This window comes from Marmota monax, unplaced genomic scaffold (genome assembly GCF_021218885.2).
Source record: "Marmota monax isolate L192 unplaced genomic scaffold, Marmota_monax_Labrador192_F-V1.1 WCK01_AAM20220418_F8-fsc00462, whole genome shotgun sequence".
In the NCBI taxonomy this organism is placed as follows: Eukaryota; Metazoa; Chordata; class Mammalia; order Rodentia; family Sciuridae; genus Marmota; species Marmota monax.
In genome coordinates, this window is record NW_026694290.1 from 151,876 (window position 1) to 178,859 (window position 26,984).

A 26,984-nucleotide genomic window follows, 5' to 3' on the forward strand; every position below is an offset into this window, starting at 1 on the left:
CACCTCATTCCCACAACCAAGGAGATATGCTCATGAGCCTCCCAATTCTGATCACAATTAAACACCATGCAGCACAAACCAGGCACATGCTTATTATTGAAAAGATTAATTCTAGGTTGGAATGACACTTTTATTCAAAGACAAAACACTGAAAGAGATCAGAATATATGAGGTCACTGTGCTGCCTATAATCCCAGTGGCTCAGGAGACTGAGGCAAGAAGATTGCAAGTTCAAAGCCAGCTTCAGTAAAAGAAAGATGCTAAGCAACTCAGTGAGACCCTGTCTCTAAATAAAATACAAAATAGGGCTGGGGATTGGCTCAGTTATTGAGTGCCCCTAATTTCAATGCAAATATATGAGAGAGACAGGAGAGAGAGAGAGAGAGAGAGAGAGAGAGAGAGAGAGAGAGAGAGAGAGAGAGAGAGAGAGAAATAGATATCAGAAGCTAGAATAGATGTATTACCATGGGATTTGCAAAACCATATTTAGATTTGTCCTGTATATGAAAATGCCTTCTGAAACCCCTAATAATATTATATCCAGGCTGTATTCTTTATACATCCTAGGAGAAATAGTTTTGAAATGTTACCTTCAGTTCTTTAAGATCACATAGATATGTCATTACAGACATTTAAAAAAAATAAAAAGTCTCTATGTACACCTTCCAGACTTGCATATGAACTGATGTGTAATTTGTGAAAGTTCTGGGCTACACAGAAAAAACAAACTACATATAATTTACTGCACAAAATACCACTGACTATTAGATTTATCTTTAATGCTAACAGACCCTGATTTGACAATAGATGATACTTTGTAGACAAATACATAGAGCCTAAATGATAATTCAGGGAAATGTTTGGGTAAATACCTGTGAAATAACTGCTGTAGTTTCTTTTAATCTGGATATTTTGTCTTTGGGAATGGTACAGGGAGATTGATGCACTTTATATAGTCTGTCTAGGCCCATGTGAGGGGTAGCAGCAGCCCCTACATGCAGCCGATTAATCAGAGGATGAAGCTTCAGGATCCTAATATTTTGGCTGAGGATATTTCCACACCCTTGCACAGCCCAGAATGACCCTAGTACATCGAGGGAAAGTAATTATTGGGAGTCTAAATGCTTTCACTCTTCTCATCTCCTCCCTTAGTGACATTGGAATTTATTTTCTTCCATATGAAATACAGTCCCCATACTTCATACTCCCAGGTCAGAGAATGTGTGGCTTGTCAAGGAAAACATTACTGTGTCACTCACCAGACACTAGAAGGCACTCAACCTGTCTCAGGACAGGAGGCCGAGGCTCTAGCCTAAGTTTCCACCTGGCTGCATGGGTAGAGGAGAGGAACCAGCAACCACCCTCTATTTATATCAAGTCCCAGGTAAGCAGGGCAGTGACTGGGGAATCCAATGTGTCCCATCTCTTCCTGTACTTGAGGTTCATAATGTGCTTCACAGATTCCAACCAACTGAGTTTACTACCTGGAAATTTCCCCATCAACAGCTTTCAATGCATTTGCCATACCATCAAAATCCTCCTTAGGAGTTAATAGTAACTTGGACTAAACAGGTTACCCTCACATTTTCACTTTCTTCTCCCATCATCACACACCCTGTCTCTTCCCCAACTTCATGGACTCTGTTGTCCCCACACATGTGCTGTGATTTCTCATCAGCCCTGAGGGAAGTTCCAGTGACACATCTGTAGATAGAGTCCCAGCCTCAGGTTATATCCCAGGCTGCCTGTCACTCTCTCTCTAATCACTGTTATTAATTATCTGCATATTATTACCCTGCATGTTTCTTTCACTAACATTGTTGTAGTTAATTGATTTATTTGTGCTAATTATTTCCCTAGTGGGTCAGGGAATTTTTTTAATGCAAGAATACATGCAGGAAAACAGACTCATGAGCACATGGAGGCGAATATTTTTTTTTTCACTTCCAAAAAACAAAGCATTTAGAAATAAATACTTACCTTATGAAAAAATGGAAAAAAACCCTGAAGAATAATGTTTTCTGGCTCCCTTATTAACCTATTCATTGTGGGACCTGGGACCTTTTTCAGCTTCTATTTTGCCATCCTTACCATCTTAGCCTTCCATTTTTGTTTTGACTTGAGACGCCGGGATTGGTCTTGCATCTCCAGCCTCTCACTTGTAGTTAAGGAGAAAAATGACACAAAAGCCAACATATTTTTCTTCCTCACAAGTGCAGACTTGCACTGACAAGAAATTCTGGTCAACTGAGTGTTCCATGTCATGGGTGTGTGTTGTACTGCATGGTCAATGCTGGCTGCTTAGAACTTGGAAGAAGTGTCTGCATCTCCAAAGAAACAGGCGACAGAGCACAGTCTCAGGTGGGCGGGACAGACTATTAAACTGCACACTAGGTGTGTCCAAAGGACAGCCTCAGCCTGAAGATGGAAACTCCTAGAGCAAAGGATGTATCATGTTTCTGCTGAATTCCCAGCATGGCAGCTGGTGAGACCACAGTGGGTCTGAATAAGCATTGGTGTGAATGGGCTCCTGTCTGTATCTGTGCTTCTCACCACTCACTCACATTGACTCTGCACCTTCAGCTGACAATAAGAAGAGCCAGTTCCTGAGTCCAGTGTCACCCAGCACCAAGACCAGGAACCACTTCCATGAGCAGTCACCACCCTAAAAATTATGCAGAGATAACTCAGATGGGCCAAATGCACCTGTTCATATTTTCACTTGTAATGTGAGCCTCTCCTTCCTAGTCCTGAGAATGGTAACATCCATAAGAAGAAGATGAATTTTCTCCCTTGGCCAAACATCAAGAAAACCTGTGTCTGTGGGACAGGTTCTGAATCTGCACCTGGACCAAGGTTGCCCTGACATACAGCAGCCAGTTTAGAGTGGCCACTAGAGGGCAGTTGAGAACCACCTGACAAAACCCCCTAGGTGTGGGCTGGGCTTGGAATTCAGGATTCAAAAGTGCAGGGGGATTAGTAGTGACCACAACTTGAGATCTAGAGAAAGAAGTGTCATTTTTCTATAATGTCGTCTTTGAAACAAGTTCAAATTTTTTGTTATTCATTTCTCTTATATCTAGCTTTTCTAGAATTTTCCTTTTTTTTTTCCTTAGGTGTTTGCACAAAAAATATTCCCGCTTTTCTTGACACCTCCTTCCCACACCCAGCTCATCTCATTGAGCTAAACTCTGGACCTGTCACACATTTCCCAAACACCAGCTCTCACAATGGAAGGGAGATTTCACATGCAGAACGGTCTGTGACCATAACATGAGATCTGGAGGAAATGCTGGGTTTTTCTCCAATATGGGGAATAACAATGATGTAAATATTCTTTGATGCCTGGGTCTCCTTGATCTGATCTTTGAAGAATGTCCCTGTTGATATGACAGAGGTCCAGTATTCCTCAGGCTGCCATACATGCTGAAGCTCTGTGTCTATTAGTTTTCAAGATAGGTGTAGAACCTGCCTACAGCCATTAGGAGATGTGAAGCAGAGCATCCAAATTTGCATGAGGCATTCACACCAAGGACAGAGAGATATAGCACCTCATTGGAACTTTAAGATACCAGGTACACTTATGGAAGAATTTGATTGACCCACACAGCTTAGAAGCTGTATCTGGGACAGGATCCCATAGCTGACAAAACCTCTTATTGTCAACAAACAGTTGATTTTGATGACAAAGACAGACTCAGCATTATATAACCAGGCCAGCCCAGATTCCTGGCTAGAAAACCACCTGGGATAGAGACTTGGCCAAGAAATTGGGAACATAAAATAAAGGAGCATTCTGTGAGCTGGGGGTAGTTCTTCAGAGCTTCCCCTCCCACTCTTTGACTCCCTAGGGATGAGCCCTTCTCTGGACATCACATAGCTTCCTCCAGTAGCAGCCCCAAGCTGGCCTGATTTGCATAACAGGCAGCTGTCCCCAACAAGGAAATAAAAGAGGCCTGGGGGGAACACAGGCCAGCCTGGGACTCAAGAAGCAGCTACAGGGACACCATGACTTGGAAGGCTCTTCTCCTCAGCCTCCTGGCTCATTACACAGGTGCTGCCCCCCAGGTCCCAACATACACCCCAGCCCACGGCTCCTGTATATCTAACCTGGCCTTAATTCTAAGCTCAGCAAAGCTCTGTCTGTGGTGGGCATGATGCTGCTCAGGACCTGCTGCAGGATGAAATTTTAGGCTGAAATTCCAACACTGTGCTCTCTGGCTTGTGTGAGCTTGAGGAGGAAAGGGGTTGGGCTTGCTCATGGATTCAAATCTCCATTTGGCAGTCAGACTCACGGGCCACTATGGCTGATTTTGATGCCAGGATGCCCTTGTTTCCATAGATTTCCTGAAGCTTTTTCAGGCCAGGGGTAAACTGGGCATCTCATGGGAAGTGTCTATCCCCATTAGTCCTCTCTCTTCTTTTATTTCCCTGTAGGCTCTGTAGCCACTTATGTGCTGACTCAGCCATCGTCAGTATCAGTGACCCCTGGACAAGTGGCCAGAATCACCTGTGAAGGCAATAATATTGGCAGCTATAGTGTGTACTGGTATCAGCAGAAGCCAGCACAGTCCCCGCTGCTCATCATCTACAATGATAATAACCGGCCCTCAGGGATCCCTGACCGATTCACTGGCTCCAACTCTGGGAACACAGCCACCCTGACCATCAGTGGGACCCAAGCTGGAGATGAGGCTGACTATTACTGTCAGGTGTGGGATGGCAATGATGCTCACAGTGACTCGAGCAGACAGGGAAGTGAGACAAAAACCTACCATCAGCTTGGCACCAAAGACCTCTTCCTGCCCTGGTTACCCTGAGAGCAGAGAGCATGTCACATGCTGTGGAGGAAGTCTACTCCCATCCCTGTCCAGGCATTCCTAAGAGATGAAGGGAAGGCTCCTGTACCTCCCCAGGATCAGTTGATTCCATTGGCACCTGAGCAAGTCATTTTTATTAACTTGAGCTGCCAGTCCCAAAGGCCACAGCAAGTCTTTAGTCAAACAAAACTGCATGTTAGTATTAAGGAGAATTTCACTGTGGCAGGGTCTTATTTATGGTTAAGAAGGGCAAGGAAAGGATATGATTCTAGATTTGGAAGATATGTCCTGGGGCGATTTAAGGCAGGTCTGTCAAGGAGGGTTTTGATGTGTATCCATGTACCTAGTGTTATACTAGGTAGGGTTGGTACAAATTAGACATGGAGAATTTTGCTGTTGATATTAATTATTAAACTTCTATTTGATAAGGTAGCTGTTTTTCCAGATAAGAACTATTTCTTCAATGGACCCAGCTGTTTACCTGGGAAATCACTTTTCTGGAATGTCCCAAAGTAAAAAAAATTGTAGTTTACTCCCTCATCTTTCTGAGTACAAGTGTCTTGGGTCCAACAGTGAAACTGACACTGGTGACCTCAGTCCTTAGCCCCAACAAACATTCTGCAGGATGACAATGACCAGTTGAGAGGAGAGCATGTGACATTCCCAGAAAAAAAAAAAAAAAAACAGATACACATGTCTTCAGGTAAGGGGTAGGGAGATATCAGGTCAACCATCCCAGTCCTGCACGACTCATCTCCACAGGGATAGAAATGAACATGTGAGAGTTCCCCAATTGTGTATTTTGGAAGGTTCCAGTTGGAAGAAATGTCATTGACTGCCTGGGCTACTCTGAGGTCTAGCAGAGAGGAAAACATGGCCATCCCTGCTCTAATTCCTTCTCAGAAGTGTCTCTAAGATCCTTCATCCCTCTGCAGTACCCCCTCATTACGTCTGTCTTTAATCCATAATTTCCCCTCCCTCTGTCCCCTGCTCCAAGGCTTCTTCTCTGCAAGCCCATATTCCCCCTTATCCTCCATGTCAGGTCCTGCCTAGGCCATACTGAGGGACATAGCCAGAAGCTTCTGACCCCTTCAGCTTGAGAGAAGCCATTTGGGCATTATAGCAAACAACCATGGGATGATCAGCCTCCTTCACAACTAAGTAGGTGCCAGGGGACTGACCTGAGTTACCTGAGACCCACTCACTGGCTTCAGAAGCAGTCCAATATAACCTTCCAGAATCCTAAATACATTCCAGTTTTTGATGAAACCTGAGGTAATCTTGGATGCCTCTTGTTGGCCAAACTTCACTCCACCCAAACGTCCTACAAGACTAAAGGTCCTCATTATTTGTAGATATTGAACCCTTCATCCTACTTATTATGCATGTAAACTTGATCATTGAGTGTATCAAAAAACACAACACCCATTTTTCATCAAAAGATGACTATTCATTCATTCCTTTAATCCATGTATACTTGCAAAATAAAGTCTAAATTTCACAAGAATAGACACACTGATTTAAAATGCAGGGAGTGTTTCATATAAAGAATCTGATATTTGAGGTCCCTTTGTTCAGTATTTCTCATAGACACACTCTTTCTTCTTCTTACTTTCACATCCTCAAAGGACAGGCCCTCTGCAGGGCCAGTGTGGCCTATAATCCAGAGTGTACCTCAGTACCTCCCTGGTGTGGTGCTAGAGTCTTGGGCTTCTTCTGGACAAGCTATGAAGCTGCAGTGAATAGGGCAGGGGCCTCTTCCTCCTACTTAGGGGACTCAGTGGTGCCAGAAATGGGGCCTGAAAGACCACCCACTCCAACCATCTCCCACTAGGCTGAGCCCCTCTAAACTGCTCTGGAATCATCTAGAACTGCACCAACTTTAGTACCACTCTTTGACCCATGAATTTCAACTTTCTGTTTCAAGATCAAGATCCCTGCCCAGCTACGGGCTTAGGAGGCAGAGCTCTAAGACATCTTTGGTATGGCCTGGAATCCTCTGCTGCTCTCACTAAAAAGATGACAAGCCACGGCCCTGTCCCCAGATTCATTCCCACAAGATTCTGAACCTGGTCTGACCCTGACCTCAAAGCATGAGAGCATGTTGGGGTGGGCCTCTAAGAATGAGTCTTTGGTCTCCCGAAACTACACATACTAGGTTCATATGAGAATCATATTCCCCCTGTAGAGGTGGCCATATCAGCCACCTATTCAAGAAAGAGGGGAGCAGGCAAGAGAACATAGAGAAACATCAGGAGCCGGATCAGCCATGCCCAGCAAAGCAACGATCATTTTCCATGTTTGACAGTTGTAATCTTGGCACAGCCCCATGGTCACCATCACTTACAGGCTGATTTTGGCTCATGGTGATGGCCAGGCCATGGAGGAGTGGGCATTGAGCTGTGTGGGACATAAAGTGTGCCTCCTAGAATGGCCTTCATGCCCTCACCTCTCCCCAGGTGACACGGCAAAATTCTCCTACATAGAGACTAAGACCTAAGTGTAGGATACCTGGGTTATTTCCACAATTTGAAAACACTATTCTCTTTTTTCCTAGTAATTGAGTCTTCCTGGGTCTGAACTATATCACTTTGAAATGGGAAGACTTGAATGGAGCTTTATTTTTTTTTCCAAATTAAATGACACAATAACAAAAAGGGTCTCATTAATTAAAAGAAGCTCAACCTGGATTTCAATAAGTGACATCATCCTTAGAATCTGTCCTTCTGGGGAAATATGGAAAATCTTCAAACATTTATTTTTCTGGGTGGTGGGATTAGACTTCTTGTGCAGAGAACAGATAAGGAAGTTCCCAGTTAGAAAGTGAAGGCATACTGGGCTGATGAGCAAGTCCTCCAAAATGCACTGTAAAAATGGTTCATATAGTAATAGTTGTAATAGAGGTGAAAATGAGGAGGAGGAGAAGAAAGATGTTGATAGTTTTGGTGATGTAAACATAGTTGGGCTGTGGTCCTAGCGCATCAGGTGTTCTGATGACAATGCTATTACTGATATCAGATCAGGGAAAAGCATCAGTCTGATTCCTATGTATAATATAAAGGCACTAAATGTCCCTGAAGGGTGTCACAGAAGTTTTTCTGGAAAGGGCACTTTACAGAACACCTACAAGTTTATTCTGTAAGCTCTATTTTCCTATCACAATACAAGGCCCAGAGACAGCTTTTCATACTGAGACTCAGTTACAGGAATACACCAGCCTATTTCTCTGCACAACCCAAATGCTGCCTATCTGTGCTGTGCTGTGCTTAGCAGGGTACAGCTGGCTCAGAGTGAGGCAACACTCTGTCCACAAAATTGCAGGTTCATAGGCTTTTGGTGTCATCTGGAGAGAAGCAGCAGTTCTTGGTCTCCTCTACCAACAGATGGCAGCAGAGGTTCTGCTAAGACAGAGGCTAGAACTGTCCAGAAGACACCAAGAGGGAGGCCAGCATGGGGGTCCAGGAGAGGAAAGCAATGATCAGGCATTGATTTGGAAGCCAGGAGAGTCCATCCTATGCCCTGGGCTACTATGACCATAGTCTGAGGGTCAGAATCTCATTTAAATGAGCCCAAAACCAATTACAGCACTCACCTAAGAAAGGAAGTGGAGGAAGCTGGCCCTAGGTATCAGCCTGAGAAGGCTTTGTAGGGCTGAAAATCCCTAAAGAGACAAAGCTGAGATCCAGGTACCTCAGAAGGCAGCTCAGTGTGAAAATATGGGGCTTCTCCACCTGTGTCCTTCCTTCAGTATGGCTTCATGGGTTCCCTGCCTAATCTTACGGTACCATTGTTCACTGTCCATATGTTGTCCCAGGTATTACCCCTCCATGCCTGGAACTTGCAGAGATGCCTCCTGACTCATCCTGGCCTCTCCTCCCATGTCCACTCACATCATCTTTAAGGGTCTGTGATCATGTTCAGGTACAGGTGGGGGAAGGGACACTTGGGCTCCTTCCTTGGATGGAGCATGAACAACTTCTTTGAGGAGACTCTGCAGAGTGCTTTGGAATCTCTCTTGACTCAGGGACTCAGGAATGACCATGGGGCCTGACCTTGGGTAAGTGAAAGGATCCTCTTTGCTGGAGGGACCCTTATCCACTCACCATCCTGTGATCATCCATGTACATCTGTGACTTCCACAATCTTTGAAGATACCATGGAGATTTCAGTTTTTTTCTCAAACAGCTCAGGCTTCTGGAACTAGTAACAAGATTAGGTAAACCATTTTGCAAAGAGAAAAAAGTAAGAATAAATTTTTGATGCCAGTTATTAATCTATTGTGGAAGGGGGCTGTCATAGAAAAGAGAGAATACCACATTGAAATGAGATTGCAAGTTGTGATAAGTCCACATATTCAGGTTCTTTACCAAACACAATGTGATATATGAAATGATTTAGCAACAGTTCTAATGACAAAGTGCTGTATTCTGATAAAATGACCAGGAATGGGCCAAACTGAATCTACAGTCCAAGAGAGGAGAAGAGGGGGAAGTCGTGGATAAGTTGTCCACCTTCTTCTGTCATGTGGCATCAAGAGCCTCAGAGGGTTCCAGTTCACCCCATGGTCAGGATCCTGGAAGGTGAACAACTCTGCTTAGCTGGGGCCAGACAAACCATAGCACAAAGAAAATAGAAAGATGGTCACTGGTCAAAATATGGAAGGTTACTGTGGTATGTGGCCTTGGCATATAAGGCTGAATTTCTGCCATATGCAGCTGGAGGGAGTAGGGCACTCTCTCTTCTCTTTATTCTCCTGTACTACCCCATATCTGGCTAGAATGTTAACCACAAACACTCAGTGAAGAGAGGATTTTCATAAAAAACAAACATTTACTGTCCCAAAGGACCTGAGAGCAATCTTGGGGAGAGCAGCTGTGCTGTAGATTTCAAAACCAAGAGCTTGGGACATCAATACCATTGCCTGTATACCACTCCTGTTCACCTTCTTACTCTCTGTAAAAGTGATCTCCCTGTGTCCTATCCCTAGTTTCAGCCCTCAAAGTACACTGAGCTGAGTCTGATTCAAACACTATGCTCAACCCAGACACAATTTAAGTGGGGCTACTCAAAATGGGTCCTTCATCCTGAGGCCATCTCTCCTCTACTCTCTTGCAGGATCTTTGACCTCCTAAGAGCTTGCACAGATGTCCTCAGTTTCAGTGCCTGTGGAACAGAAAGCTATGATTCCCTGCTCTGAGTTGCACTGCCCAAAGAATACATCCATTGGAACCAGCTTAAGCCAGATCAGACCTGTGCTTAAATGATATACAGAGTGAGCAGCCCTCAGATATACCTGAGAGATATGTTGACTCTACATAGGGGACAATAGCCACCCTGTCTGTCAACACAGCAGAAGCCAAGGATGTGGCTATTATTGTTAGTCATAGAATAGCAGTGGTACACATCTCACACTGACACACAGGTGGGAAGTGAGATACAAACTCCTTCCCTGTCAGTGTCACTTTCTTTCAGCACCAGAAGGACTAGAAACAAAGTCTGGCTCATCTCACACAGATTGGAGGAAAGTTCTTAAAGCATTGGTAATTGTGTTTCTAGTATTTTGGAGCTAAGGTCATCCTCCCAGCCTGAGGTTCTCACAGATAGCAAAGAGAGGCAGCTAGAGAAGTGCTGACACTCATCACAGAGTGGTAAGAAGACAAATCAATTGGCTTTAGTTCTACAGGGAGACATCCTGTTGGTGTTACTGAGGACCAGGGCCAGGAACCTGACACATAAAACCCTTTAAGCACAATAGTCAGCGGTTAGGATGACCCTTCCTTTAATTAGTACACAGGCTACAGCCATTCCTGCACTTGTCTCTGTATAAGTGTGTGCATGTATCCAATATTTCCCATGACTCACATCATTTAAAAACAACCCCACTCTGATCCAAGCATTATTCTTTTCACAGATAGGGAAGCTGAGGTTCAGAGAGCAGGAGGAACTTGCCTGAATTCAGAGCTGGAAAAAGGCTGACCCTGCAGCACATTCCAGGTGTTCAATTACAAGGGTCTCTGTTCCTATCTATGATCTTGTGCCCTCTCATTATGCTTTTAACTCTCTCCTCATAGTTCCAGAAGTTCTTATTGGTAAGATGTCATGGAAGAAGCAGAGAAAATATACCTTTCCCTTCCACAGAACTTAGAAGAGTGTTCTTTATAAATGAATAAAGGCTTCTGACAAGAAGGTCCAGGAGGCCTGAGACGAGGGAGGGAGGAGGAAATGGGTGGGGAGGCAAGGGACTGAGGGGATGAAAGGACAGCTCTGAAGTGTGTCTGCAAGCAGAACTCTTGATCAACTTTCTCTCCTTAGGGGACATAGGTGAGATCTCTTAATCTCTGAATGATGGTTCCTTCATCAGAATACAGGGGGACAGGTTATGCCCAAGCATAAAGCTATTGTTGGGTTATTGCAAATGTCTGCCTGAAGTGTCTTATTTAAGACACTTGTCAAAGAGACTGCCATACAATAAGGGTTCAGAATTGGTAATTCTGCATAAACTAATGATGCACTTTGGGTGCCATTTGTTCTGTGGGCAGCAGTGGGCATTGTGAGACTTGGGCTGGGAACTTCTAGAAATGTTCCAGTGCAGAGGGCATCATGGGTTTTCCTTTAAGGCTGCTGCAACCAGGTGAATTGCCCTCTCTACCTCTGATATTTACATGGCCTTCCTTCTTTTTTTTTTAATGATTCGGGGGTTTGAACCCAGGGGCACTTAACCTCTGAGCCACATGCCCAGCTGTTTTTGATAATTTATTTAGAGCCAGAGTCTCACTGACATGCTTATTGCCCTGCTAATTGCTGAGATTGGCTTTGAACTCAATACTCCTGCTGGGATTACAGACATGTGCCACTGCACCAGGCCCCAGTGAGGCCCTTCTTCTGAACTTAGGATATTACCAGCACAGAGCCATCAAGTTCAGAGCTCAGACAAGAATGCAGACAAATAAGCTGGGGAAGAGAAGAACAAATTTGCATGCAATGCTCCTCCCTTCTCTAGCTACAAGAAAACAAGATAAAAGGGAACATTTTATCCAGGCCCAGCTGGGTAGCCTCAAGGTAGAGCACTTGAAAGAACCTCCCCACTATGGAGTGGCTTCACATTTACCTCCTGCCCCTTGTTTTCTCCACAGGTCAGAGAATCCCAAAGCAACCTGGGGACCCTCTCTCTATTTTCTTCCAAAAACCCTAAGGGGAGGTATTTCCCATTTTTTGAGCACTGAATATCACTCATGAAATTGTTTGTTCCCAGGTCTTTGTGCCCTGCCTGTGCTGACCCAGACGTCATCTGCATCTGCCTCCCTGGGAGCCTCAGCCACACTCACCTGCACCCTGAGCAGTGAGCACAGCAACTACTACATTTTATGGTATCAGCAGAGGCTGGGGAACAGCCCCCAGTATGTAATGAAGGTGAACAGTGATGGCAGCCACAGCAAGGGGACTGGGATCTCTGACTGCTTCACAGGCTCTAGTTCTGGGGCTAATCGTTACTTAAAAATTGCCAACATCCAGCCTGAGGATGAAGCTGATTATTATTGTGGAGAGGATCATACAATTGATGGCCAGAGCGGGTAAGCCACTGTGACACATGAAAAGGAGAAGTGAAGGCAAAACCTCTGTGGCTCCCCTCTTCCTCCTCAGGGACTTAGAGTTACAGCTCCATGTCCCTCTCTGGAACCCTGAGTCCTGTGAATTTCTCCTTGCAAACTCCTTTATTCCTAAGGAGAGATGACTTGGATCATAATTGAGATCATTTTGACAACATAGTGTTAGGTTTCTTCACTATCAGTCAGTGGGGACAATTCTGTGAGAGATGAGACCAGCATTGTCCTTGGGAAAAGGGCTGAGCTAGATGGTCCTGTGTCCCAGATTACCATTGAAGGGACCCTGATGGAGGTTTCCATGGTTGAAAATCAAGGTTGACTGCTGTGAGTATGGCAGTGTCTGGTCACCACTGAGTGCTGCAGGATTCTGTCATAACAGAGGGTTGCAAACCAAGAAACATAAATAAGGTTAACCTTGAATCAAAGAGATTATATTCAGCTACAGAATAGATTTGCAAACTGGGAGATACAGTTTCAGTTAGAAATCAAACAAGAGTTCCATCAAGGTAAAGGCAGACTGGCCTTTAAAAAAGGGGGAGGGGATCAACAGATGAAGGAACTTGTTTTGAACAACCCAGACCATTGCATTTACCAGGTTCTTCAGGAAGACTTTGAATTGGTTATGAGGTCTGACCATACATGAAGCTCCTCATGCTTTGTTGTAATGGGGACCTCATAGCAGGATTACAGTTAACTGTAAATCTTGAATAAACTATATCAGCATAAGTCTCGGGAATAGAATATGTCACAATTGGTAGTCTTGTGACCATATTTTTTTTTCAAAAAAATGTTATTTATCCATTCAATCAAGGGTCTTTGTCTTTTAAAAAAAGGGGCAGCCTATCAAATTTTGACATCTAGGTCCTACACAATCTTTTCTCTCTCTAGATCAGTGCATAGTCATTTCAATTTTTCTAGAATCCAACAGGAAATGATTGGCCCTCAAAAGAGACAGGACAGGTGACTTGACCCCAGGGATGAGTACTGAGAGATGACCAGAAGAAAAGAGTGTTCATGTCAAGAGGGTTGTGGGCAGGACCACAGAGAGCACAGTTCGGCCTCGCCAGCTGTTGCAGATTCTAGAATACTATTTCCCCATAATGGGAACCATGTCCTAATATGTGTAATTAGCCAACACACATTGTTGTTCAAGTTTTTTTCCCATGAAATTTTGTGTGCATGGGTCTGTGTGTGTGTGTTTGTGTGTGTGTGTGTGTGTGTGTGTGTGTGTGTGTGAGAGAGAGAGAGAGAGAGAGAGAGAGAGAGAGAGAGAGAGAGAGAGCTTACACACATCCTCATGTGCATGTGATGAGTTACCAAAGAGGGGCACCTCAACTTATGATTAGTGGGGATCCCCCAAAAAATACTGCAGAAATGAATTGAAGTACACAACTTAGAGGCAAACTGATTGATTTAGGAACATTAAAAATGAATATTTCAGGGAGAATAGGTGTCATTTGGAGAGTCAGAGATTCTCTCAGGTTTCTCAACCTCTTCTTTTAAAGGAAATTCAAGAGTAGGCATGGGAAGGGATGTGAAGGTGACATCAGTCTGGTAACAAAAATACAGGTCAAGATGGTTGGGAAATTCTCAGGATCGTTAGATTAATGTGTTCTCTGATATCAGAATAGTAGATAACATTGCAAAGTGGCCTATCTTGTGGATTCCTGGGAATGTACCTTCTGTTTTAGGTTTTGTGTCTCCCTTCACTGAAACTACTCTAAATATGGTTGTATTTGTGGGTGAAATAACAGGGCAATTTTCAATGTGGATGAATTTTCAGTACATTTAAAATTGCAAGTGAAGATTTGCAGATTTATAAAAAATTTGAGATTGGCACCTCTGGGATAACCATCTTGGTAAGTAGCAGGCCTAGGAGGCAGAACTGACTTGGGAGTGAAAGGGTGAACAGTAGCACAAGCCTTTCAATCAATAAGTTGTAATTCCCAGTCTTTCTTTTTGTTTCCTTTCTACCTACAACTTATTTATTGTTTGTTCACATGTAGGTTTTTTGAATGGCAATGATATTTTACTGCTACAAAGACCTACCCAAGTAGCACAGTCTCATATCCCCCTCTGCTAAATCTTGGTCTTCCTCAGAAACATGGTTTCAAAAAGACCAGGGTTGGCACCTGGACAGCTGATGCCTCATCAAAGCCTGGTTTCACAGGAGGTTCTGCATTTCTCAGAAGAAAAAATTAGACTTCCTCCCAGCACATGACTTTCCACTCAGAATTGAGAGAACAACCCTTCCAGATGCTATGAGGCTTGGTTTGTGTGGCCTACAAGATGGCTAACTTTACATGGGGGCAGTACACCTGAATAATGAGGAGGACAATGGGCACATTGATTCCCAAGTATACAGGGAAATCCAGAGATGTAGCAAAGGAAATACACCAGAGTCAAAGAGGTGAATAGGAAAACATGGAGCACTCTCCAGAAAATGGGCATCCTATTTATACTGGTTGCTTATATGGTGGGCATGGTGGAGAAACCTCCTACTTAGCAACTATTTACCATCACAAAAAATAATGACCTCAATTCTCAAAAGCCCTGGATTTTAAGTAAAGAGATTCTAGAATGTAAATGCTAACCAAAAGAAGCTGTTGAGGAAGTCTGCTGCTTTCTGGCTGCAGCTGTAGCTTCCCAGCTCCTCCCTGAATATAGAGGGCCAATTGCAGACAGTCAAATTGCTCCCCTCTCTTGCCACCATTCACACCTAAAAAGCAAGGAGAGGACAGTGGCAGAAGCAGCAGCAGGTGAGTTAGGGGTGAGGGGATTCAATCTTTGGAAAAATCATGAGGCAAAGGGAATTCTGATTGGTTTCCTTTTAATGTGTGCTGCGGTGACAATAGTTCAGAGTGTTTCAGGTTGTGAGCTCCTCCTCTGGGCTTCAGAAAGAGAGTCTTTCCCCATCTCTTTAACACAATCTGAAACAGATGATGGGCACCTTCTCTTCTTTTCCCTGAGAACTTGATATTCTGAGAAGGGGGAGGTTTCATGAGCCTAGGATAGTAGTACTTTAGAGATAAATATCCTCCCATGACCTGCATTCACCCATCTCTGGAATTCCAGAAGGAAGGCCATCTGCTCCCCATGGAAACCTGGGAACATGAAGAAAGATTTTAATAAATTCCAGCAGGAGAAGTCCCACCTCTCCAGGGGAAAGGATGTGCTCAATTCAAGTAAAACATATATTAACTCACAGCACAGGTTCAGGTGGGATGAACATGGCTTCCTGAGAGCCTCGTGTTATCACTCCACCAAAAACATCTTCTACAGGGTTTGAACAAAGCTGCCACATAGCTTGCACTTCCCTTCACAATGCCTTGATTAATGGTTTTAGGAATTAACTTTCAGAGTACTTACATAAGGATAAATTTTTAGAGGAAAAATTTGTAAACAATAAACACAGAAACTACCTCTAACTCCACTATGTCTGTATTAGTACTGACATCTTATGGGAATGGGGACACACATAAAAGAAATTCATACTCTGCTCAAAAAGTACTAAAGATCGCATATAGTAGCTAGAGATTCCTTATCTAACTAATGAAAAATTAAGTCAGGTAGACTCTTTATGGGGAAATTCCTTAGTCCTAGACAATCTTTCATGTTTTCCCTCAGGACAAAGATCACAAAAAGGCTGTTCTAGTTGATTAAAATCTAGAGTATTTCTGCTGGCAGATTTTGAGCAGCAAAAGGGTGCAAATTTGGCTACCCTCCTAGTCTCTGAGCCACCCAGGGATTGATTTGGGCAGTGCTCCCATAGGCAGAGCGATGAACTGATGGGCAGCAGAAAACTGGCTGAGTATTCACCATGTATACACCCTTGCTGAGTCCAGAGGTGTTTCCTTGCTTAGTCAAAGTGATTGTTGTCAGTCTTGGACTTTCTAGGTCTTGCTCATTGTTCTGTTCCAGGCATTTGGGGCACTTCTGATCCATTCCTCTGGCTCCCTGTCTCTCAGATCTGATCCTGAAGAAGTTGCCTGTTTATCCAGTACACATACAGGTTCCCTGTTTCCTCAAAGTCTGCCCATTTGGCCTGAAACTCTGTCACTGTTCATAAACAACTGCACATCTTGCACTCACCAGTGTCCCACTTCCTTCTGCTCCACTCCATAACCTAAGTTTAAGGCCAGAAATTGCATTTTCTCATTCTGCAGAAGCTCCCTCACCTTCCACTCTACCTGGTATATGACTGTTTCTCTCTTAGGGAAAGCTACCAAATTTTTCTCTATGAATTCTTATTGTGATGAATACTGAGAATTACTTATCAACCTTGTGTAGACTTAATTAAGTTTATTTGTTTTGAAGTCTAATCATTGAACTCAAGGGATTCTACTACTAAGCTATATTTATAGCCCTTTTTTTCTTTTTCCTGAATTTTGACACAGGGCAGCATTTAGTTACCCAGGATGGCCTTGAAATTGTTATTTTCCTGCTTAAACTTCCTGAGTACCTGGGATTAGAGACATTAGCCTCTGTCCATAGCTGAACATTTTCCCCCATTTGTTAGATTTTCCTCAGCAAAGGAGTAAAAATTAATTATAATTAACACTTACATGAAGAGATCCTGGAGTTTCCAGACTGCTAAAACTTTCTTCTAGATAACCTTTTTTTTATCACAACATGACCTGGTCCTGGCCATGAGTGCACACTGGGGATACCTAGGCAAAACTTACCAATGGCCCCAAGAGCTCATAGAGAAAGACAGAAACTTACCACATTTCAAGTACCTTTAAACACTCCAGGTGCATTTGGCAATGCAAGGATTTTTCCCTAGATCTCCACTGCAGCTGGGTGATCTTGGACAGGATTCTGTATTGTGGAAGACTCTTTCTGCACATGTAGTAGTATTGGGAGAGTTGCCATATTCAGTTCTGTGAAAAAAAAAACCTCTAAAATGCAGCTAAAACTGACTTGATATCTGGACTCTACTACGAAACATTTATAGATAGGACACCCTTGCAGGCTCAGATCACAATTAATCACCTTCCTCCTGAGACAGGATGAATTAGAGGAATGCCTGGGATTCATTCCAGGATAATTTAAAAGTCAGAACTGTGTCTTTCAGGCTACCTGTTGAATAGAACCAGGATCATACCATGGGCAGAGTTTCAGACTAAGTGGAAAATTCAGAGACCCTCACCTCTGAGATCTGCATGGTGAGGACAGCATAAGAGCAAGACCAGGAGAGAGTGCAAAGGTGAGATGCCACCTAGGCAATGAAACCAGCTAGTGAAGGCACTTCCCCAGGGCTGCAAGTCAGTCTGCAACTTTACTTCTCCCCTCTGTTTCTCAGAGGCTGAGACCTAATACTTTACAAAACTCCTCCAGCTGCTGACCTGAGCTCAGACTGATTTGAATTTTGGGTAGCATTTCCCAGATAGGCACAGAAGCCTGGGATGAAGCCAGCCTGGTCTGGGACTCAGCAAGTGATCTCTATGGAGGCTCAATCATGGCATGGACTCCACTTTTTCTGAGCCTCATGGATCACTGTACAAGGTGCTTTTCCAAGAACACTACTCACTCACACAGCCAGGAGCTCTGGGACAGCCTGGTCTGGATTCTGAGCTCAGTATGTCCCTGTCTTTGGTAAGCAGGATGCTCAGGAACCTGGTGCAGGATGGGGAGATGCAGTTCTGAAATCCCCATTCTGTGCTCCCAGGTTTGTGTGAGCCTGAGGGAAATAGTTGCCAGGAATCTAGGGCATATGTACTCAGGAGTTGAAAAGATCAATCTTTCAATCAAGCCCATGAATCAGTGATGCTGAGATTCTTGGGCACTGTAGGCAAAGAGATCCATGGAACTCAGTGATACCTTGGAGGGGCAACTGTTGGGAATGTTAATTCTTATGTCCACAACCCTCTTTTATTCTCCTTGCAGACTCTGTGGCATTTGAGGAGGTGAATCAACCATCCTCCATGTATGTGGCCCCCACAGCAGACAGCCAGGATTATCTATGGGGGCAACAGCATTGGAAGCTCTGCTGTGAATTGGCTTCAGCACAAATGAGACCAGGCCCGAAATTGATCATCTATAGTGATAGGGTAACATGAATTCACTCCATGCTTTAAATATATCACTTGATGCTCTGCCTGTGCATCTTTTCAAAAACTAACATTTTTCCTCTTTCTCTTCTGTGTATCCTCCTCCCTAATCATTGGGGAATCAAGATTATCCTTCTCTCCCTGCTAAGCTATGTATTCTTCTGCTCACAGATTTCAGAAATAAGGGAATACAGAATACAAGGTTGACACCTACATATCTAAGAAATAGCTGTCCCTCAACCCTACTAATGAATTATGAGTCCTGACTGGCCATAGCTTAATTGTAACCTTTGTATTCTGTCTTTCAAATTCCACTGGAAGCTAACCTGCAATAAGATGTAGGGTGTAGAAGTTCAGTGGAGTAGTCAATGAGGATTGGAAGAGAACTGGATGGGAAAAGGAAAGACAGTGGAATGAATCTGACATAACTTTACAATATATATACTTGAATATACAACATTAAATCTCTATAATGACTTCATCCATGAGAAATTCATTAAAAATAACTATGGGTTAATGAGAGATTGATAGTGGGAAAGAATCATGATGTGGGGAAAGGGAAGGGGAAGAAGAGGTACTAGTATCTGACCTACAATATGATATGTCCCATGTATTTATTGTTATGTCAACATGGATTCTACTGTCATATAGAACTAAAATATATTATTTTTGTAGAAAAAAGAATATTGCCAAACTGCTCTCTACAGTGACTGTAATATTTTTTTATTTATTTCAGCAATAAGTGAGTATTTCAGATCATTTCATCCTTTTCAGAGCTTACCGTTGTCTATGTATGTTAACATTCTAAAACCACTTTTAAAAAAGTTTTTGTACCATTTGACATCCACACCATTTTTATAAAAAAAAATATTTATTTTTGTAGAAAAAGAGAACATTGCCAAACTGCTCTCTACCGTGACTGTATTTTTTTTAATTTTTTTCAGCAATAAGTGAGTATTTCAGATCATTTCATCCTTTTCAGAGTTTATCTTTGTCTATGTATGTTAACTTTCTAAAACCACTTTTACAAAAGTTTTTGTACCATTTGATATCCACACCAGATTGTAGGGCAATTTCAGTTACACCATATGCTTGTTGGCACTTCTTCTCATAAATTTTAATCATTCTAATAAGTGTACAGTGGAATCTCACCACACTTTTATTTTGTATTTCTCTAAAGATGAATTTTACCAAGAATTTCTTATGTTTTTGCCATCCATGTATCCTTTCTTGTTCATTAAAAATGTAGCTGTTTATTATTGACTTTTGAGAAGTCTTAATACATTCTACATGCAAATCTTGAGCAGCTAGGTGACTAGAAAATATTCAGCCCTAATCTGTGTCTTGCTTTTCAATGTTTTTCATGTCATTGTTTAAAAAGTACTTCTTCATTTTGATAAGGTTTAAATTTTAAAAAATATTCCTTGTGTAGATTGTGCTTTCTGTGTCACACATATGAAATATTTGTTTTAATAAATAATAAAAAGAAGCCCACTGTTCTCCCTGGCAGTTAAAATCACAACCTCTGGTAGAGAAGTCTCCTATATATATTCTGCTTTGCTAGCAAAATAATAAAACTTCTTTTTCCTTTTTCTCTAAACTTTATTCACATTATTGGAAATGCTTTAGTGAAAGGGACCAAGCTTTCAATATTAATAGCAATCAGCCCTTAAAGATCCCTGAATTCTGTGGCTCCAATTCAGGGGACCTTGTTACCCAGAACATCAGCACAGCTTATGCTAGGGATGAGGCCATTACTATCAATTTTCCCACCACAGTGATGAAGCTCAGTGATACAGGCAAGAGGGGAAGTGAGACACAAAGCTGCCACCAGCTAGATCACATGTTCCCTTGCTGCGGGAGTCACATACTCAGGAGAGGGCCTGATGAATGGATTGTAACTTTCTAGTCTTACTCCTGATTTCACATTCTTGAGAAATGGGCAGTGGGGTGAGATCCTGGACTTCTCAGGCTCAGCTGGAACCTCTGCAACCTGAACAGTGATACCACTAATTACCAGTGAAGAGCCCTGCTTCTTCACCTGTTGAAGTATAAAATTAGAGAAGCCCGCTGAGGGTTTACTTAAAAAGGAGTAATATACGCTCCTCCCAGGAGGGAGAATGGGGCCAAAGCTGGTGTCCTGGTAACCCAATTTCACCTCTTTCATTAAATTGATTCCCATGTCTTTTTGTTTGTTTGTTTGTTTGTTTTTTGAGGTTATGGTAAATGGGTTACTTTTCCTCATTTCCATTTCTGAGGATTTATCACTGATATACAGAAATGCCTTTGACTTATGGGTGTTGATTTTATATCCTGCTACTTTTCTGAATTCATTTACTAGTTCTAGAAGTTTCCTGGTGGAGATTTTAGGGTCTTTTAGGTATAAAATCATTAATACACAGCAATAGTAACAAATACAGCATGATATTGGCACCAAAATAGACTGGTAGACCAATGATGCAGAACAGAGGACACAGAGACTAACTCACAAAACCACAATTATCTCATATTAGACAAAGGTGCCAAAAACATGCATTGGAGAAAAGATGGCCTCTTCAACAAATGGTGCTGGGAAAACTGGAAATCCATATGCAAGAAAATGAAATTAAAACTCTATCTCTCACCATGCAGAAAACTCAAAATGGATCAAAGACTTAGGAACACAACCAGAGACCCTGCATCTAATAGAATAAAAAGTAGGCCCTTATCTTCATCATGGGGGATTAGGACCCAACTTCTTTAATAAGACTCCTTTGGTGCAAGAGTTAAAATCAAGAATCAATAAATGGGATGGATTCAAATTTAAAAGATTCTTTTCAGCAAAAGAAAAAAATCTGTTAGGTGAATAGAGAGCCTACATTTTGGGAGCAAATCTTAACCCCTCACACATCAGATAGAACATTAATCTCTAGGATATATAAATAACTCAAAAAGCTAAGCACCAAAAAACAAACAAACAATCAAAAAAACAAATTAACCAGTCAATAAATGGGTCAAGGACCTGAATAGACACTTCTCAGAAGAGAATATACAATCAGTCAACAAATATATGAAAAAATGTTCATCATCTCTAGCAATTAGAGAAATGCAAATCAAAACCATTCTAAGGTATCGTCTCACTGAGTCAGAATGGCAGCTATAATGAAGACAAACAATACGTATTGGCAAGGATGTGGGGAAAAAGGTACGCTCATACAGTGCTGGTGGGACTGCAAATTGGTGCAGCCAATATGGAAAGCAGTATGGATATTTCTTGGAAAATTCTGAATGGAACCATCATTTTACCCAGCTATTTCTCTCCTCAGTCTATACCTGAGGGACTTAAAAGCAGCATCCTAAATGGACACAGCCACATCAATGTTTATATCAGCACAATTCACAATAGCTACACTGTGGAGCCAGCCAAGATGCCCTCCAATAGATGAATGGATAAAAAATGTGGCATATATACATAATGGAATATTACTCAGCAATAAAAGAGAATAAAATCCTGGCATTTGCAGGTAAATTGATGGAGTTAGAGAAGATAATGCTAAGTGAAGTTAGACAATCCCAGAAAACCAAATGCTGAATGTTGTCATTGATATAAGGAGGCTGATTCATAGTGGGATAGGGAGAGAGAGTATGGGAGGAATAGAAGAATGCTAGATAGGGCAGAGGGGTGGGAGTGGAAGAGAGGGGCCAAGAGTTAGAAATGATGGTGAAATGTGATGATCATTATTATCCAAAGTACATGTATGAAGACACAAATAGGTGTGAATATAGTTTGTATACAACCAGAGATGTGAAAGATTGTGCTCTATATGTGTAATAAGAATTGTACTGCATTCTGCTATCATATATGAATTTAAAAAATCTTTTACAACTCCTTGTAGGGAGGGATAATCCCTAGGACAGGTTACCTTAGCAACAGTCTACTGACTACCTCTTTTAATTCTGGCATCAGCAGGACAGTTTGGATGATATGTACTGCCAGCTCCCTAAGACTGCAGCAATTCTGTCAAACAGGCACCAGCAAGACTTAAATTACTAAGGAAGAATAGTCCTTGGGCACCACTTTAGTTTTCAGAAGAGGAACATCAATGGAAGATATCTGTAAGTATTGGATCCTACATTTGAGTGGGTTCATGCCATTCTTTTAAGGAAGGAAGTAGTTAGAATTCAGTCATATCTGAGGTATAATAGCAAATGGTAAGAAGGCATAGTGAAAAGAATCTTGATCTTTAAGTGAATTTTGATTACCTACCATTTATTTGATCATTATAACAAAATAACTTGTCCAGATGAAAACTGTGAGCTCTGTGCAGCCAACTGTTTCTCTGTACATTTGATTTTCAGGAATGTCTGAAACAAGGAATGACTTAGGTATTATTTATGCCATCATACTCCTGAACAAAGGTGTCCTGGGTCTCATGGAGAAGTTGACTCAGGTGGACTCAGTCATCAGCACTAACAGCACTCACTGCAGAATGACAGTGATCATGAGACAGGGAGAAGGGTGTGAGCTTCCTTCTCACATGGAAACAGAAACATCTCTATGAGTAAGTCTAACATGTACTGGGATAGCCAGTTCTGCAAGGATAGGATTGACCCGTGAGGGAGCCCCAGAGAAGTCCTGTGTTGGGGTCTAGACTGAGTGATTGCCCCTCTCCCCAAACAGGTCAAAGGCTGTCTGGGATGAAACCTGGCCTTCCCTGAACCAACTCCTTGCCTGAGTATATTCAGGCTTCTCCCACCTTCTGCAGGGCCCCTTATCTCACACTACCCTCACTATTCCATCACCTCCATGATCTCCACTCCACTGCTTCCTATCCCAAGCTTTCCTGTAAGTGGCACCCCCTCCTCCAGAAAAACTTGTAATTAAGCTTCTCTAGAAATATTTACCATAATTTATCTTAGGACTATCAGCAAAAGAATCTCTACAAAAGAGTTCCATGTAGTTAAGCTGCTTATTTTCTGTTGCCCTATCTTACTTGGCCACAGGCTTGAAGGAAATCAGCACTCTAGGTGCAGAACACTATTTTACTAGTCTTCCACACATTTATGGGCCATCTAGTGTTATGGATTATCTAGACTAAAAATGACATATAATAGTTTGTAAAAGTTTTCAAGTGGGAAGTGTGCTTGAAAATGCAGAGTATAAGAAACAGATACTTTCAAAAAGGTCTTTGGACTTGGAGCAGGAAAACTTACAGGGATACTTACATTTCCAAGATAAGAGAAGATGTTCCTAATTGGGTTCCATGGAAACAGCTCACAGGGAGAGGGAAGAAAGGGGAGAAGAAGCTCTGCTTTTCTCAGGTGTTGCTTCTTTCACAAAAGTATCTTTGAGGGATTAATTTGCCCAGAACATTGCAGGAAAACCTATTGTCATGAGAACTTATGTAGATTGTGAACTTCTGAGTCCCTAACTATACAATGGGTATAAAGTTCTAAAACTTCCTGAATTTGGGTTCAGGAGATTGATTGCTTACAGCAAAAGCTTTTCTTCTGAACCTAGTTGCAGCCAAATAAACTACTTCCTGATACTCCTATGGTGTCTGACATCATCTGTTCCTACAACAATCCTTTCTACACAATCAGGCCTCTCCCTCTCCTCCTTGCCAGACAATGCAAAGGAGATTAGGCCCAGAGACATGTCTAGATGCTTCTCTTTCCACCCAAATGCAGAGTGGTCATGGGGGCACCATAGCAAACAGCCACACAGGTTATCAGCCTCCTTCACACTCAGGTAGATGCCAGGGGAATGAGTCCCTGATGGCTATCTCCTATATGATACCCCATCCTGGAAAGACCTCTTAAGGGGCCTCAGAGGACAACCTCTGAGGTAATTTTGGATGCCTATTGTTTTACATACCTGCCTTCACCTACCCAAATCTACTACATAACTAAAGCTCCTTTGTGACCCATTTGATATTCTCTAGCTCCATCCCAATTACTCATGGGAACTCAACAAATGCCTGAACAAACTAAAACTCAGATACCAATCTAAATATTGAAAAATGAATACTGTTCATTCGTTTATTTTATTCATTCACTAAAATGATTGTTAAGAGTTTCACAATAATTTACCAATATGCAACATAGTACTAAAAGAAATATCTGAAGTATGAGTGTAATTTATTATTCTACATGAAAAGAATTGTTCCTCACAATTATTGCCATGGTCACAATGCCATTATGCCCTCTTCAGGGTCAGTGTGACCCTAGAATAGGTGCAGGACAGCTATGCAGGAGCTCTGTAAAATAACACCTAACTCAGTCCAGGTATTGACCTTCAAGCCTTACCTTCCTGGGAGCATGACAGAAGACAGAGCTCTGGAGCAACTCCACAATAACCTGAATGCCTCTCCTTCCCCTGTCTTCATGGGTAAAAACCAAGGTGCTATGATGAGATTCAGCCCTACACCCAGAACCCAAAATCTGGCCCTGACTTTAAGTTCAGCCCTGGGCATTTTTCAGGGAGCAGAGAACTGAGAATGAGCTCAATGGAATCAGCAACCTTTAGCCCCTGGGATCTTCTAAGTCTCTGATGCCCCAAATAAAGTTTTCATCCATCTCTTTAGCAGATAGAGGTTCGTGTAACACTGCAAAGAGAATCAGAAGCAGCCAGGCCAACCCTGAAGAGCAGAGTAGCCTCTGTACTCCCCAGAGATTATCCAGCTCTAACCTGGGCACAGTCTCTCAAAACTATTACCTACAGGCTGAGCTAGCCTGGCTTTTCAAAAGTGGATCAGTGTAGATTTCGGCCTGGCAGAACAAGGCTTTCCTGGTGTTTTCTGGCAAGGTTGTGTGGGGGAAAATGAGACATAAGGTATAAATAGATAAATTGAGTCATTTTTATATTTTAATGGTAACTACACTGTCTCTGTGTTTACTAATCTGGACCTCCAAGAACCTAGAAAGTTGGACTCTGTTTTCATTTCAAACAAATCCAGCAAAAATCAGATTGAGTTGGGGTTTATTAAAATTTACATTGAGAATTTAGGAGAAAAGTCAGTGCTTTCCATGGGTATAATGTCCTCCATAGTCCTTGATGGCACATGTTAAGGATAGCTAGTCCCAAATATGGCATGACTAATGCACAGGCCAAATATTCTAGATTACTTCCTTAAACTGTATACCTCATCTCAGCTCTTGAAGCCTGTGTTCCATTGGAAGCCTGGGATCCTGAACAAAACCAAATACTGTATGTATACACTATGAGATGTACCAGATCCCACCCACAGAAGCTCACCGAGGTGCCCTTAAGCAAAGTGTGGCTGGTTGCAAGGAACAGCCAAGGTTCACATCCTTCTCAGAGAGCTTCAGTTTAATGACTGCCTGAAGCCATGATCCCAGGGCCCTGCCCCTATTCACCATGCCCTGAAGGGACTTCCTCTCCTTAACTGCCACCTTATGGGGTCATTCTCTCTTTTTGCCCACTGCTGCCTCCCTCTTTGCTTTCAAGAAAGCATGAGCACCATTCTCCATCTCAAAGTCTGCATCCAGGACACCCAATCAGAGAAGAGATACTGTCCCCAACAAGGGAATTCAGAGAACTTGACTGCCACACTACACCCAGAATGCATGCAGAGCTCTTAAATTCCCAGTGTAAATGCTCAAATCACCAGCTCTGGTCAATGTTCCTTGATTCTATAGAATTAAAACACTGCCTGACTTTCTAGGCACTCTGGGTTATAAAATAGAGTTGAAGGGTCAGAGCCATCTTGGAGGACGATCTAGGCATAGTCTCAGTTTACACAGTGACACTTGCTGATGTATACCCACAGGTATGCATAACAGAGAGGAATTCACTTTCCTTCTATAGTCCACATGTATTGGAAAATTAGTTTTCATTTCCCCAAGCTTACCTATCAATATCAAGTCCATTACTATTCTTCAACCTGTTAAATTGACACTTTAAAAAGCAACATAAATGTGACAATATAAAATCCAGTCCCGTATCCAAAAGGAACCCAATCTCCATATAAAGACAATAATGATAACAATGATTCAATTCATATGACAAAATTGGCCCACAGTCAAGAATACATTGGCAGTTTCCCCAAAGAAGGCACAAGATATTTTTTTGTCTTCCAGTATCTTCATTTTTCTTTCTCTTTGATATCCCATAACTTAAAAAGTAAAATATCAAGTTAGTTGATACTGTGGTGAGACAGGGAAGAAAACAAAAATATTAGATTAATCCATAGTCAATCTTATTTATGTCAGAAAAAGCCAAATGCTTTTTGCTCCTAGAAACCATTTATTTCATTCTTGAAAGGATTCAGTGATTAATAGTTCTGTTTAATTGGTATATATTCATTGTCTTTACTTATCTGCAGACTTAGGGAGTGCTAAACAGTGTCCTGACTCAATAATGCTCCTCCTTATCCATTCTGGAATGACCACACAGTTTCCCCTTCGTGGTCGATCACCAGTCAGTACCCCAGCTTGACCTGATGATTTCCTGTTATGACTAGGCAAAGGAGGTACTGGGTGAGTTCATCACAAGCAGTGTGAGT

At 42.3% G+C, this 26,984-nt stretch overlaps 2 gene segments (V, D, J or C); both read left to right on the forward strand.

Annotated features, from left to right (window-relative positions):
• The first annotated feature begins 3,898 nt into the window (after positions 1-3,898).
• On the forward strand, positions 3,899-4,820 carry LOC124108983 (immunoglobulin lambda variable 3-9-like). The segment is given in 2 exon segments: positions 3,899-4,054; positions 4,438-4,820. Coding segments are annotated over 2 exon segments (429 nt in total).
• A 7,042-nt stretch (positions 4,821-11,862) lies between these two features.
• Positions 11,863-12,395, forward strand: LOC124108995 (immunoglobulin lambda variable 4-3-like). The segment is given in 2 exon segments: positions 11,863-11,953; positions 12,073-12,395. Coding segments are annotated over 2 exon segments (369 nt in total).
• The last annotated feature ends 14,589 nt before the right edge of the window (positions 12,396-26,984 follow it).